This window comes from Condylura cristata, unplaced genomic scaffold (genome assembly GCF_000260355.1).
Source record: "Condylura cristata isolate star-nosed mole 26May11 unplaced genomic scaffold, ConCri1.0 scaffold00004, whole genome shotgun sequence".
NCBI lineage: Eukaryota > Metazoa > Chordata > Mammalia > Eulipotyphla > Talpidae > Condylura > Condylura cristata.
In genome coordinates this window covers 39113196-39130127 of record NW_004567105.1, presented here as the reverse complement: position 1 = coordinate 39130127, position 16932 = coordinate 39113196, and the positions used below count along the sequence as shown (strand labels likewise).

General features: G+C 38.6%; 1 protein-coding gene across 1 annotated transcript in view; it reads left to right on the top strand.

The window, feature by feature from the left end:
- Positions 1–16932, top strand: part of TMEM117 (transmembrane protein 117) — a 117842-nt gene that overhangs the window by 75121 nt on the left and 25789 nt on the right. The window contains exon 2 of the mRNA XM_012735153.1: positions 15975–16152. Coding sequence (XP_012590607.1) covers positions 15975–16152 — 178 coding nt within the window. The remainder of the gene's footprint in view (positions 1–15974; positions 16153–16932) is intronic.

Genomic DNA, 16932 nt, shown 5'->3' with positions numbered 1-16932 from the left:
GCTGAGGCCATAGTGTCTGGCAGTATCTAGATAGCCCTGAAACTTTAACCACCAGAGAGGCCCCACACCAGATAATTTCTTGATGACTTGTAGGTCATGGCATTCATTATACTTTCAGAAGCATACATTTAAAACATATTTAAATGTATTTTTGGGTTCCTATCTCAATTCTTTTCTTAGATTGTTTTTGAAAGTTAATGACAGACCTAGTTATAGTAACATGAATAGGGAGAAAGGCAAAGAGGGCTTTTGTACCTTTTGAATAAAGTATGGTAATAGAAGGAAGGGCCAAATTAAGAAAATCTCTAAACATGGATAGAAAATTATGGGTGAAGAGTTGGGACCATTAGCTCAACCATAAGTGCTAGAGAAGCTTCAGAGAAAGAGAAACCCTTTTACACTTTTGGTGGAAATGGATATTGGTATGGCCATTTTGGAAAGCAATCTGAATCTACCTTAAAAAACTAAAAATGCACCATGTGACCCAGCAGTCCCACTCTGGGCACCTATCCACGGAAGTTAATATATGGTTTACAATATTTATTACAACAGTACTTACAACTGTTAGCACAGAAAAACAACCTAAGTATTCACTAATAGAGGATTGGATCAAGAAGATAAGATATTTCTATATGGTGGAATACCTTGCAGCTATGAAAAGGCAAAATTACGCCTTTACAGCTAAATAAAAGGAGTCCAAGGTAATTACGTGTAGTAAAGCAACTCAGAATGACAGATCTTGGGAATTAACATAGCAGATGATGATTCTATTAAGCAAAATACTGGTGGGAGCATTATGGTAACAGTACCAGATGGGGAGAATGGGGTTTCCAAAATGCAAATAACAATGTAAACCACTGTTGCCTCAATTTTTTAAAAAATTAGGATTTTGATCTTAAGATGGAGGCAAGGGCAGGGGAAGACAGGGTTTAGGAGTTGCGGGGGACCTTGACCAACAAGGCCGGAGATTAGGGGCCCCAGGTCCGGTGTACAAAAGAGTGGATCGTGATTGTGCAGCAACAGGGAGAGTTTATTGGGCTTTGCATCGGCTTATATACAGGATGAGGGTGATGCAATAGCGGAAGCCAGGAGGGGAGGAGACCAATGGGCATACAGCACGTTTGGCGGGCTGCTGATCTCGGGAGGGGCGAAAATGGGCGAGAAGAGAAAGAGGAAGGGTGTGGGCAGAAGGGTTTCTTTGGTCGTGTCTTTGTCTACCCGGAAGTGTTTTGTTTTTGTTTGTTTTTGTTTGTTTTTTTTTTGTTTTTTTTTGAAATGCTTTTTATTCCATTGCCCAACGGAACAAGCTGTCCGCCTCGGTTCCCGACAAGGAGTAATAAGGGACAGTGGTGAGGCAAAAGTAAAATTTTAAAAAGTAATAAAAATAAAATGTTCTATTTTCCTTTCCAAAAAAGTAAAAAGAGTTAGGACCATTAAAATAGACCTCTTTTTCCAATAGAGTTTATTTGTCTCTATCAGGCTTACAAATTTCTCAAATGTGCTGCTTTTTTTACACAGCTGGTTCCTTTATATGTTTGCATGGATCTCCAATGTATTAATTAATTAATATATTTATTTCACTGAGGTAACATTACAGCTATTTTCTCACCACTCCTATTATCAAATGCCCATTCTCCCCGCTAGCCAATCAGCCAGACTGTCTCTCGCCTTCCCCTCTTTCTCCTGTCTGCAAATTTAAATTCTTATGCCAGAGAGGCAGTTACCACAACATTCTGGTTTGTGTGTTTCCCAGTCAGTATAGGCCATAAACCTATGGCCTATATACCTACCATAAAACTTTAATATAGACGCACCGTTCTAGGAGTTCAAATAAATTCATTTTGCCCCTCTTACTGAGCTCAGTAACTTTATCATTTTCAAAGTGTTCAATCATAAGTATGATCACTTTACTGCAAAACATTGAAAATCAATCTTTAATTTTTTTCAGTAGTACTTACTACGTTGATTGGACTCATTTTTCAGGGCTCTTGTTCCAGGAATCATTTTCCATGCTTGAAACAAACAATAAGTAACTTCATTACCACCACAAGTTAAAAGAAAGTTAGCCAATCAGTGAAACAGGAATGGGAGAGTTATTTTGACAACTGTAAAATCTGGACTCAAATCTTCTGGTTACTTCCACAGAACTCATAATGGAGGGCATTAGAATCATTTAATAAGTGTTGGTTTCAGGAGGGTGGCTGCTCCTTCCAAACATGTGTGCTGTCCTCACTGCAACTGACTTCTGCTCCCAGTCCACTTCTCTTGCTGCATGGAGTCTCGTCACTACTAGGAATATACTCTGGAGTCTGTTCTTGCGGCTCCTGGAGCAGGGCTAAGTGTTTTTGGAAGTAGCCTCCTCCTTACCCTAAGGACCTAATCTATCAATTTTTCCCAATTTAATCAAACACAGTTGTTTTATAAAATAAAGTCAACTCACTTGCTTACCCACTCTTTCAACAATGCTTTTTTTTTTTTTTTTCCTTTTGCTGTGGTCTTGCTGCTCAGTGGGGTACTAATCACAGAAGAGATGAATAAGACATTGTCCTTGCCTCCAGGTTATTGTAATCAGAGAGGAAAAAGACAGGCAGCTGAGCTCACCCGGGGCACACCTAATGCAAAGTTGGAGATCCCAAGCAAAAGCAAAGTTGGCATCCCAAGAAGGTCGTATGAGTTCAACTTCAAACACCCACATGAGCGGCAGAATGAAATACAGAATGGATAGAGAAGTAACCAGTCATTCCACTGTCTTCCACAGATCCATTTCTTCTCCAAAGGGTGTGCCCATGTCACTGAGACTTTCTTTAAAGTGCTCGAATTTATTTTTTAATATCTCCTAAAAATAGTTCATTTCAGGGACTAGCCTGTCTCCATTAGGAGGAAAGCCATGTGTGGTATACTATTTTATTTTTTCAAGACCTCCAAATAAAGGGGCCTCCCTAGTGGCCTAGGGATTAAGTCTCAGCACCATCACCTCTGCCACCAGAGTTCGATGCCCAGCCAGGAAGCTGCCAAGATAGAACACAGCAGACCTCTACTGCCTCTGCAGCTGCTCCCCTCAGCAGTGATTTCAGTAGATTGGCCTATTCTGACCCCTACTCTGTCTCTGGTAAATCTTCTCACTGCCAACACCTCTGGCCTACACCCGTTATTCTACAAGTCAAAAAAAAAAGACCCCACCAAATAGATTCTGATGCAGAAATTTGATTTGGGTTTCACAGGGAAATACTGACTTCATTAGCTTGTGAATTTTTAATAAAATTATTTAAAAATTCAGACCCATACTATTGCATTTGCTAGCATTCAAGTGTTTCAGCAATTAGAATGTAATTCAGAGTATTTTTGACAACTCAGCCCAAGGGATTTCTAAAGACTGAATTGCTTTTAAGATATGATTCCACTCTCTACACTGAGTTGGCCCTGGTGGGTGCGTGGCTGTGCCATAGGAAGGCTAACATTGCATTTCCCAGCAATCACCTTCAAAAGAGCCTTTTCTGCTTTGGGATAAGAAAAGAAACTGGCAAAAAGATTTATCTTCCTTTCATTTTTTTTCACTTTTCTTGTCTTTTCCCCTTTCATAGACAGACATATATGCATGGTAACTAAAAGATATAGAAAAAGCATCCACTGAGAAGAATATAAAATGCTCTTAATTTGGGAAATAAATTTTAGTGGTATTCAGCTATAAAGAGAGTTGCTCGGAGAGAAATTTGATGTCTTCTTACTTCTTTTGAAAATTCTGTGCCAAACTGTAATCATTAGGAAAAGCATGCAATTAGAATTAATCTGACCAGCATACTTATAACCTTTTATTAGTATTAAAAATAATAAAATCAGCAGACCCAGAGTAAATGGATACACAGTGTTGTTTTTATCATTATTTCGAAAGACTGAGATAGTTTCATGCATGATGTTGTACAAATTAAATGATACACAGTCATTTGAAAAATGAGTTTTTCTTATACAAGTTGGCCTTTTCAGCAGTACATACTTTTTTCTTTTAGAAATCTGTCTCTATCTTCTCATTCATGTTGCTTCAGACTGATCCATTTCCTCTTTGCGATTAATGAGATAATGTGTTGAGTTTCTCAAAATGAAAGTCTGAGACAGACCGAGAGTTAATTCTGTTTGACCTAACACTTTGTTCCTGTTGGCAATTTCAACTTGCATAGACCTTTGGCTGACTGTTACACTCGTGATCTGTGATATCATCCATGATCATCAAATCTGTGTTTACCTGGAGACATACATGACTAGATATGTAATAGAGACCGTGGAGTCCTAGGAGACCAGCCTGCCAAGCATCCGTTTATGATCATGGACTGAGGAGTGTCTGGGAAATAATTCATCCAACAGGAATAGAAACTTGACATACTAAAGCATGATAGAAACAGCCTATAGTTGGCATCAGAAGAATGGAACACATAAAAGAATGGCTACAGCAGACAACTGAGTCAGCCTGAAGCCTGATCTAAACAAGAAGCCCAGTCGGGAGCAACTTCCACAGAGTTAGCTGGAGGCAAACCCAGCAATCTTAGCTGTGAAGGTGACAATTTCACAAAATCTAATTAGAGTCCTTGGTGACTTTTCAGCAGTTTCATAGATGTTGTCTTCTGTGGTTAGATGCGAGTCGGGATAAAATGGGAACAGATACCACTTGGTAAGATAGAATTGAATGTATGTGCAATTGTGGGATCTGGATTGACTTCTAAGAAATAGTATGTGTGAGGGGTGAGGAGGCAAATTTTTAAGAATAAGAGATTTTGAAATTCTTGGGTATATCTTATAGAAGGTAGATGAACATGATGAGATAAGAACAGAATGTTCTCAGATTATAAAGGTCATGTAAAATAGGAAAATAAGAACTGTAGTTGTCAGACAACAAAACTAAACCCAAATGCAATGATAAAGAGAAAAATGTGGTTAAATTTAACTTATTTCACACTTTCACATTCTTCTGAATGAATTCATATCATCAATTGCAACTTTATCAGAATAAGGAGGATCACAGTATTGTCGCCTAAGTAGTCGACTGAGTTGTCTAAACTGTGTTATTCTGTTTGTTTTATTTTGAATATTTTTGCATTCTATGTCCAGCTCTATTTCACCACGCTGCTGATTCACATATCCAATGTGTTCTGGATATCCTACTTTGAATATGCTAGAAGAACCTCATACCTACAAGTCAGAAAGCATTTCATTACATGATTCTTCCCAAAATTGTTCTACTTCTGTGATGATGTCGTTGTTAACAATATCACCTTTCATTCTGTTTCCCAAGAAGACAGAGTCTGTTATCAGTAATATCAGCATTTTAACCTGGAGCTTTAAGTTTATCTCCCATAAATAATTAGGGATGGATTCATTTTGAACTAAGCAAGTGGGGAGGAGGGGCATATCCAGTAATCACACAAGAGATGTCTTGGGGATTGCACATGAAAATCAGAGCACCTTGTTGCTAACATTAGGAGGAACTGGGGCTTATATTTTGGTACTATACTTGCAGGGAGCATTTTTCTCCCAGTCCTGGAACTCCTCTTCCAATTCAGCACAAAAGTATTACAGGACAGGGAGAGAGGAGCACCACTGAACCCCCAAACCTGCCTGCTCTAAATAGGTTTTACCATCTGCCGCATCAGGACAAAACATATAAGACTTTAATGGAAAGGAACTTTAACACAGTGAATATACCACATGGCAGACGAAGAATATAATTTCTAAATCAAACACCTGAAGTGACCCATCCACTCGTGGGCAAAAGTCAACCCAAAAGGGATTGGCCCAAAGCAAGGCCTGAAAGCTGCCACAAGACTAAAGCACCTTCTGACTGGGACCCATGGAAAAGGGTCAGAAATGGCCAGACAAGTCTGGGAGGAAAAGAGCACAATCAAAATCAATATAAACACATAGTCAACCTCCCCATGGGTCTCTCACCCACATTGGTTTCAACCAGTCCAGGGCCAAGAAATAAACATGGTTTCTTCACAGGCTCCCTGCTCCATGTGCTTCCCTCAGGTCTCCTTCTGGCTCTCCATCCTGCTTCCTTCTTCCCTAGATTCCTTCTCTCCTCCTTTTCTCTGCTTAGCTCCACCCTCTTTCTGGGTGGGGCAGGGAACCTGGAACTTCCCCTTTTCCTGTTACAAAAGGACATTCCTCACCCAGCACTGGGATGAGTCCAATCCTGGGTGCTTGTGCTAGATTGTAGTTCTAATATTTCTGTGGATTTTATAATAACATAAATAATTGTAATGCCTTGTTTTTATTTAGCGCATGTCTCCAGGGAACATAAAATACTGCATGGATGTTATCTCATTAACTCTTAAGGCACACAGAGGACTTTGAGAGAATTCAGGTGATCTTATATCCCCTTTGAACCTAGAACTCAAAAGGAATTGCTTCAACCTAAAGTAAATAAAAGCAAGATTGAATAAAAGCAAGATCTATAAGAAGATAAAAGGCTAGAGTTAAATGAATTGACTATGATGAAGTTAAAGAGTGATTTAACATCAACACAAGAGGAATTGCTCCAAAGAGTGGGAAGACATTAAGTGTGTGGACATTGAATGTGTATGTAAATATTTGCATATACAGATTAAAATAATGCAGGCCCTCTCTGGTGGTGCAATGGGTTAAAGCACAGCACTAAAACGCTAAAGCCACTTCAGCATGAGTTCAATCCCTGCCCGGCCCTCTTCTGACCTGCGTGCTGCTTCCCTCAGCAGTGTATTTTGTCAGCCAGTCTGTTCTGCTTCCCATTCTGTCTCTGGTGAATCCTCTCACCCCCTGTACCTCTGGCCTGTTCCCCAGTTCTGAATGGATAAATAAATAAATCTTTTTTTAAAAGAATTAAAATAATACAGAAATGCTTCAAAAGTTCCAGAACAAAGTCTTGTTTAAATCATCTGTAATATCAATTCAACTATAAGACAAAAAGTATATTATCTTCATGCTTTTGCTATTTTTTCCCATATTTTCACTATTTCTATAAGATTCCACTTAACAATTATAGTGCACAATTTTGTAGTATGTATTCTTCATTTAATAACTTATTATAAAGTCATCATAATTATTATCCTGAGAAGTGGTACAATTATCCATGGAATGATAAACCATAATTTGTTTTACCCATCTATCATAAGGTGGTTTCCACATCTTCACCATTTACAAATAACCATAGATTGAAAATGTATCATTATGTATAAGGATTACTTATTATAATTACTCCCTTAATTGAAAAGACTGCAAGGTGTAGAACTACCAGATTAATAGAGATACATTGAATGTTATCAATAGGACATGACTACAGATTCCTACTTCCAAATTAGCATATTAGTGAGAAAAATAAATAATAAATAACAACTCCAAAATATTTTAAGTTGTCACAACGGTTACTTTAAAAGCAAAAAAAAAAATGACTTTTGGTCAGTGCACAAAGAGACTTGATTTTATTTTCCATTACACCTTCAATTTAATTTCATTACTTAATTTCATTATTTGCAATGAGATCAAAATGAGAAAGCACAATCATAGAAAACTCAAATTTGTACCAGAACTAGAAAAATAGATTTACCTTAGGTAAAACAGATCATTTCTCTTCCCTCTTAATTTCAATTTACATGTATGAATGCTCTCTAAAAAAAAATCAGTAAAGTGTGTGTGTGGAGCATGAGGGGTGATGTCATGCATGGGTGTGAGCGTGTAACAGTACCAACACCTGAAGTGCCATGTCCTGAAAGTAAATAAGATTGCAAAGTTTCTTATTAAATACAGAGGCATTGAGGGAAATGATATGCACATAACTTTTCAGTGGTGAGTTGTTACATACTTAATCTGATTTATGCTGTAGTCATTTACTGAAGTAATTGCCACAAGAGCCAAGATAAAAAAGATTACTTTTGGTTATGATAAACAGTCAAAAATATTGATGTGTGATGTAAATACTGGCCAAGGAAGCAGCCTGGGTAAGGTTGCTACAAATAATAATCAATATAAATGATGACTAGAGTATGAAATCAACATTGGCTGAAACATGAATCAGACATACCACCTTGACAAATCTTGAGGGATCTTGAGGTCTTAATCACTATTTGCAGTAGTATTCTTACTAATCTTAAGTCATGTGCCCACTTTTGTCTGTTTTGTAGTAGGACTCAGATGAATGAGGGATACCAAGAACATTTCCACTAGCTCACAGAAATTTTCAGATCATTCCTATTTTTTTATATTAGCAACAATGTTCAAATACTGTAATTCTGAATTGTGACAGTGCCATTGACTGCATTTTCTGTGTCACTACATATTCTAGTAAGTATAGTCTTTCCTTACTTTGGGGAAAGTAGACTTAAGGACTGCTTTTCTTATGAAAGAAAAGTCTAAGTAAAAGATCATCTAAGTAAAAGATGGTCTTAAGTAACTGAAGTTAGATAAATAGAAATTACTCTCTAGGGAAAGCTCATGTGGTGTTTAAAACAGCTTCGAAAATTATAGCAAAGATGAGCAATTTATGTAGTTAAATTTTAATCCTATAATATAATGATGACCTACATACACTCAACAGCCTGTAGTCACTATGAAAATGGAAGAGAGTGATTGGTTAATTTACTCATTCACAATCTTAATGAGGCAGTCCTTCAAAAGGTCCATAGGGACCCTGCTTCATGCCTCTATTATAATGTTTCTATATTATACTATAAATACTATTTATTTAACTTGTTTACTTCTTCTATAGACGATGAATTTCCTGGAGGAAATAATTTTTATTTATATCTTTAGCATTGTAGGGCTTTGTGTAGTTTCTGACATATAGTAAGTACTTACTATGTGAGCATTAAAAATAAACCTAATTGAATGGTTTTTACTTTCTACTATTTATTTAGCATTATCTAAGGACTAGGAGAAATATGAAGAAGTGTAATTTCAAGAGGTGTATAACCAACACATAAATGTGAACCATTAGTGAACACTATGCAGTGATTTATCATGGAGCTATAATAGAAGACTCTTTGAGGCCAGTATTGAGAAAAATAGCCAAGAGGAGATAGCAAAACGAAACTGTGACATTGTGATGACTAAGTGGAATGATAGATGAGCATGGTCATACAAGTTAACCCACAGATACCAAAGTCCCTTTCCACCCCATGTGACTTACATCTCCTCTAGAGCACCATTCCAGGAAGTGAGAGTGAATGATAGGCTTTTGGTCGTGATTATATCCTCAGGGCCTCCCAGAATACCTGGCATCATTAATTGAGTCTTTATTGTACTCAATATTCTGCTCTTTATGTGAAGGATCATTCCCATTTTTAGTTCCTGGCTGGGCTGCCAGCTCTTCCAAGATGCCTCCTTGAGTTTTACTCCTCTATTATTTTCTTAGCTCATTTCCTCCATAGTACTTATTACCACTATTATTTCATTTATTTGAGTTGTTACTAGTTGTTTCATCTTTCACTTCCATTAGACGTCAACCTCATGGTGATAACCTCGTTGGTCTATTTTAATTACTGATGTACCTCTAGCACCTATTGTAGCACTTGGCATGTTTCACAGAAGAAATCCTAGCCCCATGGACATTTCTGATGCTCCCTACAGTAGCTTTTACCAACCAATCCTCCGGGTTGGCTTTTATTATTATTATTATTTCTAATCATTTTCTGAAATCATTCTGTCTAAAACAAGTTCTACCTCATTGATTGCTGTGTCACCAGTGTTTAGAAGAGGAGCAGATACAAACAATAAGAGCACAAATACTAAGAGACTAATAGAAATTTTTTTGAGAAAGCAAAAACAAGAAGATTAATAATTAGCCAGTGTATCAAAATAAGTGTTAGTTGAGAATATTGGTGGTGAAAATGTGATGGTGGAACCATCTTTCAGTGGAAGATGGTGACTGTGGAGATCAAAGATGGTTGGGAGTGGGGGGAGGAAACAAACAGGAACTATGCACAAACATTGGTACATAATGCACTAACTTCTTTTGGGGTTCAACAAGAAAGACAAAAGGAATAATGTATAGACCAAAATAGCAATAGGTCATTTAGTGCTGGAACAAGCTAAGTGATATGGAATTCCTACATGAGTGGGGAATAAAGAAGCCTGGGGATCTGTGTGACTAGAAAGACCCAGATGTGGCTTTTACTCTTTTGCATCTTGACTATAAATGTGTTGTGTGAGACAGTACCACTTCTAAACCTCAGCTCCACCATTGCAGACTGGTGCAGAGCTATTTCATTAGCTCTTGAATGGTGGCCGTTGTTCTAACAGTTCATCAATTATAGTCTGCAGGCATGGGGTAGAATATTCAATAATTTTAGTAAACGGGAATTTATTTTCCTCCGTTTAAAAAACTTCAGACAGCATGCCAAGTTATAGACTTGAAGTGCAAGGTATAAAATATAAATGATTATTGATTAAATAAAATTAGCACTTAAATAAATTAAACAAAAACAAAAGCTAATTGTGGTAATGTTTATTCTTTTTCATTGTGATTGAAGTTCAGGAATAGGAATGAAAACATCTTTCACTTTTTCCAAGTAATTTTGCACATACTTACATTAAAATACACCAACATTCTTTGTATTATTCCCAAAGAAAACAGTTTACTTGTCTCCTTTTCTGGCTGAGACTGTCCTGATTCTGTACTGAAAGGCAAATGGGCAAATATTCCTGGAGGTTTTTAATCTTCACTTATTGCTGTCTAACGCTCTTTAAGAGTGAATGCACTATTTGAAAGAGAAACAAAATATGTAAATTTCACTGAAGGGAGTGTAGGCAGGTAACTTTGTAAAACAATTTGGAAACTTTTTCACAGAAAATTATTTTCCCATTATAGGCTGCCACCTGAGTAGTTCCATGATAATGTTGATTTTGTCTTTCTAGTGAGAGGTAATGAATCAAGTGCACCTGGAAAAAAAATAACATATTAATTGATTTATGTGTAGATGGTACAGATACTATAATTCAAAGCCTTTGGCAACTGCCAAATGTAATAAGTTCACAGTTACCTTTGACTCACCAAGTCTAATCCAGTGCTTGAAGGCAATGTTTTATGTCTTATGTTTAGGTTTTATGATTGCTTTCCTATAGCTTTCTGTGCATTAAACGTCAATTTTTAGAAACACAGGCTTACCAATTTTTGTGAATAAAACTTTTATGAGATTATTCTGATATAACATGAAATTATTTTCTGATAATTTGATCACATTCAAATTCCACTGTTTCATTTTTGGTCCACTGACATACAGAATTACAAAGACTTCAGATGAAATTGTAACATTGCAATGTAATATAGGAGCATACATATTATCTTCATATTCTCTTATGTTTTAGCTCTGCTTCATCACCTACATAATGTAAAATTTTATCACTTAGCGATATGCATAGCTACAAAAATGTCATAAGTACCAATATTACCATTATGCAAGTTCCAAGAAAAACATAAAAGTTGGGTTTCTCTAGGAAGTTGAAAGTTTTGTAACCATAACTTGCAGGCACTAAATCATTCAAAAATCCATCCTGTTTCCCGGACAGTGACGTGAGAACCTGCATCAGTAGGTTAAGCATGATGACAGATACCGTCAGCTGAGAAAACTGAAGTGCACGGAAATTGCAGAGACACTAGTCACCGCTAAAAATATTCTGAGTCTAGAATCAAATCTATGCATTGGAAGTAAAAAAATTCCACGATCATCATAAACCATCCAGAGTTGAATGCACAGCTCAGCCTGCATAGTTTGCAGGTTTTGTCAATGGCATGCAGGGTAAGCAATGACCCACTACCATTCTTCCTCTTGAAGTTACACTGGCAGCCCTCCTCATGTGCTGTAAGAAACAGATTCTGAGAAAATATTGTTTCAAGATGAGATGCTAGATACCACTAACATAAAAACTTTCACTACAAATGCAATTTCACATCAAATAGAAATACATAATGGCATGACAGCTGGCTTCTAGGTGGGACCATAAAAGCAGCATTAGGGTATGATGAAAAGAAAACAGTAAAAGCTTGATTAACAGTGAGCAAGCGTGTCTTTAGAGTCAGGCTAACCTGGTTTATACATCCTTCTGACACCAATTATGCAACATTGGGTGAGCTCTTTGCTTTCTGAACTTGAGTTGATTCCCTTATTAAATTAGGGAAAGCTTGCTTACAGTGCTTATTTACAAGTAGTTTACACTGGACCAGATGCTTGACCAAGCTAGTTCATGACACATGGTTTGCATAGTCTGAAAAGGATATGGAAATAGATTTGATCTCCCAAATAGGATTTTCTTTCTCCTTAAGGGGGCATTCAAATGGGGGTGTAATGAAATACAGTTTAAAGAAGCTTCTGATCTTATGAAGTTCTGAAGTTTTTGCTGATATTTTCTGTACCAATAGCCTATAGGTTAATATGGGAAGGCTTGAGCCTCATTGCCTCTGATTGGCTTAACTTTGAAAGAAAGAACTTATTTGTTAATGCAGTTTGCTATTCTTTGAGAATAGATGCTTTGCATATAATAAGCATTGAATGATGAGTGGCTTAATTGAATGATAGTATGGCATCTTCCTATGCAGAACTTGAGTATGCTATCAGGGAATTTTATGTTCACTCTCTCAGTGCTGTGAGCCAGACCCCCATAACCACCTCTGGCTTTCTGGAAGGATTTTGTCAACATAAAGGCAGTCATGTAAGGCCCTCTGTATTCCATCTTGTAAGCCTGTTTTCCAAATGGGCCATGAGAGCCACAGAATATCACCCTGCTGGTGCCCAGCAAGGAAAACAGTATACTTTGGCTCCTTCTTGGCTATTGACTTCTAGATTAACCATAGTTACAGAACAAATTTTCAACTCACTGACGGTATACTTCTTAAGCAATAGAATGTATTTTATCTTTCCTTTTCTCTACTTTGCCTCTATCTATCTTGTTCTCTTGTCTTTGCTCTCTTACTTGAGGGTTGATGAATGTTCACCAGAGCTCAGAGGATAAACACTTTTGACCTGAAACTCATTGAAGAAAGGCATGGAAGTCTGGCAGTTCAAATCCATTGCTTTAAAGGTTTTGCTTTCTCTTCATGATATCGATGTGACATGGGGGTCAAAAGCAGAGATTGTGTAATTGTTCTCGAGTCTGAAGTTTTTACTAAGATGATAAAGAAGAGGAAGCCCCACTGGGAAAAGAGCAGCAAGGATGTAGCCTATTGTTTCTGAAAGCTTACTGTGTTCAAACCACAGTGACCTTAGCTCAGTGGTATTTTGTTTTGTTTGGAAGACCAACAAACTTGACTTTTCAAACAGTGATAGGATATTTGACAGCTGATTAGAGGCACTGACCAGTCAGAAAGACAGTGCCAGACCAGCTGTAAACAACTAGTAGCAGGCAGACCAGCTGTAAACAACTAGTATCCATTCTGTTGCACACCAGCTTTTAACATCAGCCAGTAAGAAGCTACTGAAAATATAATGAAAGGACCGCAGGTCTCAGAAACAATTTTACCAAAACTGAAATCATTTTACACTAACAAATGTATTGAAATCAATAGTTTTTCTTCAGTTACTGCCTCTACCCTGATCAGCAACAGCCAAACCCCTCATAAGAGTTCCATATTTAATGCTTTTATTTCTCACTATTTTTTCTCCAACCTAAAACTATTAAGGGGAAGGATGTCCTAAAGGAACTCCGCAGAGCCTTATGGACTCCACCCCCTACTCCAGCTTTCTGGACACTATCCCCTACTCCAGCTATTGAAAACTACAACTCCCAGCAGTACCAGGGAGAGAACTGCGAGGACCCAAGGGCGGAGCTAGCAGGAATGAATTCTGGGGGATAAATAGGGCATGACTGGATCTCACTTTCTCTTGCTCAGGAAGCAGCTCTCTGGACTGCGTGACTTGGTGTGTTCAGTCAGCCTAGCCTTAAGGTATTCCACTTACTTTGTATCCCTCTCTCTTTCCCTGGGTTGTTTCCTATTCCTTTCCCCTTTTGTAAATAAGCCCGTTATTGACCCTTTTGTGTGTCCCTGCTGTAACTGAGTTGTGAGCACGCAGGTGAGGCCCCACAGACAGGTACTCTGGGCTACCCTGTAACAAAACATCAGCTTTTTGTCAATAATTATCATCTTCCTCTAGAGCTCAGAGGTCTTACCAATAGCAACAGCCCCTGCTCTGCCCAATTTGCAATCCTCCTCCTAAACTTCCAGCTCTTTTCAGTGTAAATGATTATTTTTTCCTTCTTGAAACTGACTTTTTCATCTGAGTTCTAGGATGCACTTCTCCCTGGTCTTACAAAGTATGTCATTTCTTTCAGATTTCCTTTTAGCAGTCAGCCCCTGGTCTTCTTTTGTCTTAACATACTCCCTGTCCAGGTGATTTTTACCCTTTTCTGTGGTTTTAGATCAGTAGATGACCCCACATCATAATCTCCAGCATCAGCACTTCTCCCCTTTCCCCACAAGCTTCACAGCTTACTAATACTTCTTTTTATACAGAACTGGGGGAGCGGCAGAGGTACAAGGGTGGTGAGAGGATCCACCAGAGACAGAGTGGACAGCAGAGCAGGCCGACTGACAAAGTATACTGCTAAGAGGAGGAGCAGGCAAGACAGGAGAGGTCTGCCATGCCATGTGGGTCACCTCCCTGACTGGGGATCGAACTTGTGCCGAAACAGGCTGCAGCCAGCTTTGCAGCCCTGCACCTTAACGTGCTGTGCCACCAGGGAGGGCCCTGCCTACATAATACTTCTACTTGGCACCAGGTAGTTGATCTCTTTATTTCTTCCCCACTCCCCTATCTTCCTTTAGTGTATTGATTCTCCCAAACCCAATTTGTAGTAAATGCTGCTATTATTTACTAGATGCCTGAACAGCAGCCCAGTTTGTTCAGCTACCATCGTAGCCCAACCAACCTGCTGACCTCCTAGCTAACTTTTCTTTATTCCTCCTGCATACAGCTTGCCACATCACCCACACACCTGTTACCATTTTAATGTTACAGTTTCTTGAAAACACCTGTTTGGCTCTCCACTGATTCAGGCAGGTGGTAAAGAAGAGTCCTGGAACTCTCAGTGGCTCTTTTAGGTTTTAATGGTCCTTTTGCACCAATTGTGGGGCAAGCCTGCAGAAGGCAAGGCAGGGGGCAGGGACCCCCTGGAGAACCTTTACTCTGTGGGCTATCCCTGGAATGTTTTCTCATAGTCTCATCTCACAGTCATGGCTCATCCTCTCACTGCTCTTCTCCACCTCCATTCTCTGTGTGACCCAGTCCGTATAGCCTCAGCCTTCAGACTCAGGTGTGCACTCAGGCTTGCCCACACCATACTCCAGGTGTCCGCAATCAGGCGTGTGTGCTCTGTTCCCGCACTCCCAAGCGCCTCCCGCATTAACACTATCAAGGCTGCAGGTGATAGCCACAGATGCCAGTGGTGCAAAAGCCTATGTCAATTCCCACAACACCCTCATCATTTCCTTCTTGGGCTCTTTATACTTGCCATCCTTCTAGCAGAAATGTTTCTTCTGTAGAGCTTTCCATTGCTTGCTTTTCCATACCGACCAGCATGTCAGACAGTGGTCATACTCAAAGAATTTCCTTTTGACTAAATAAACTAATAATATCCATGCCCAACTCACTACTCTAAGCCCTTCTATGCTTTATTTCCTTCAGAGCACTTATCACTACTTGACATCATATTATACTGTTTGCGATTGCTGATCTGTCTCCCAGCAAGAATATATGCTTCCTGACACATTTCTGAAAAATCCTATTTTCACAAAAATGAACCTATTGTAAAAAAACCCTCAACTATGCATCTGATATTCAGATCAACTTCAATTCTCTCTTGTTTGTGAAGTAAATATTTTTATATTGAATCACCTTTACCCATTGATCTTCACTATTATTATTTTTTTCCATGGAGAAAAAATGACCTCAATATTAAATAAAAGCTTGCCAAGGACAACAATATCTATTCTTTGACAGTATGCAATTAATTTTCCTCTATAGCCCAAAAAAGAAATTAGTCATTCAGACAATTGAGTGTGACTACAGCAGCACATGCAGCAATAGAACAGATACTGGAAAAGTGACATTTTTTACCAAATGTGCAAATACAATAAAACCCAGAGTAAACAAGGACTGTGCCCTATTGAACTGTAGCCAGTGTCAGAAAAATAAAGTGAAGGTATGTTTTCTAATAACTTCCTTGCACCAGATTTCATTCTTTTCTTTTTACAAAACTAAATATTCCTGGGAGAGAGGCACAAAGGGTTAAGTTTCAGCACTAGGAAGCTATCTGCAGCCACTACAGCACAGCTTCAATTCTTGGCCCAGAAGGTGACCCACCTGGCGCACCAGACCAATCCTGCCTCGCCCGCTGCTCCCCTCAGCAGTGAATTTCAATCTACCCACCTGTTCTGCTCCCCACTCTGCCTCTGGTGAATCTTCTCACCCCCCACACACCTCTAACCTACACCCTAGCTCTTGTATGCATAGATAACTAAAATAAAAAATCTTTAAAAAAAATTCCTGGGCGTTCTCCCTAAACTTCAGAATATATCAACATATTAAAGCTAATATTCATTCTTAAGTAGTAAGTAGGTCAAATTGCTTGATAATGGAAGAAAACTTTACCCAAAAGGACCAGTTATTGAGCTAACAATGTGTTCTGTGGATTTTGCTCTAGCCTTAATTATCAGCAACTCATCATAGTCAATTGTCTCTCGCCTTCCCCCTTAAGAGAGTCTCTAAGACACTGAGCCCATTTCCCTTGCATACTGGTGCACTATATTGTCCTAGGGAGGGAGGAATATTGATTTCCCATTATTCCTTGATGCCCCATGAGCCCTTTCTATTAGCTGTAAACACTTACAAGCCTGACTTTTATTTTGTCCTTCATCACATCAGTCTGCCACAATGGGACACCTGTAAGCAAAGTGCGGTGCATTTTACTAGACACTCTTCC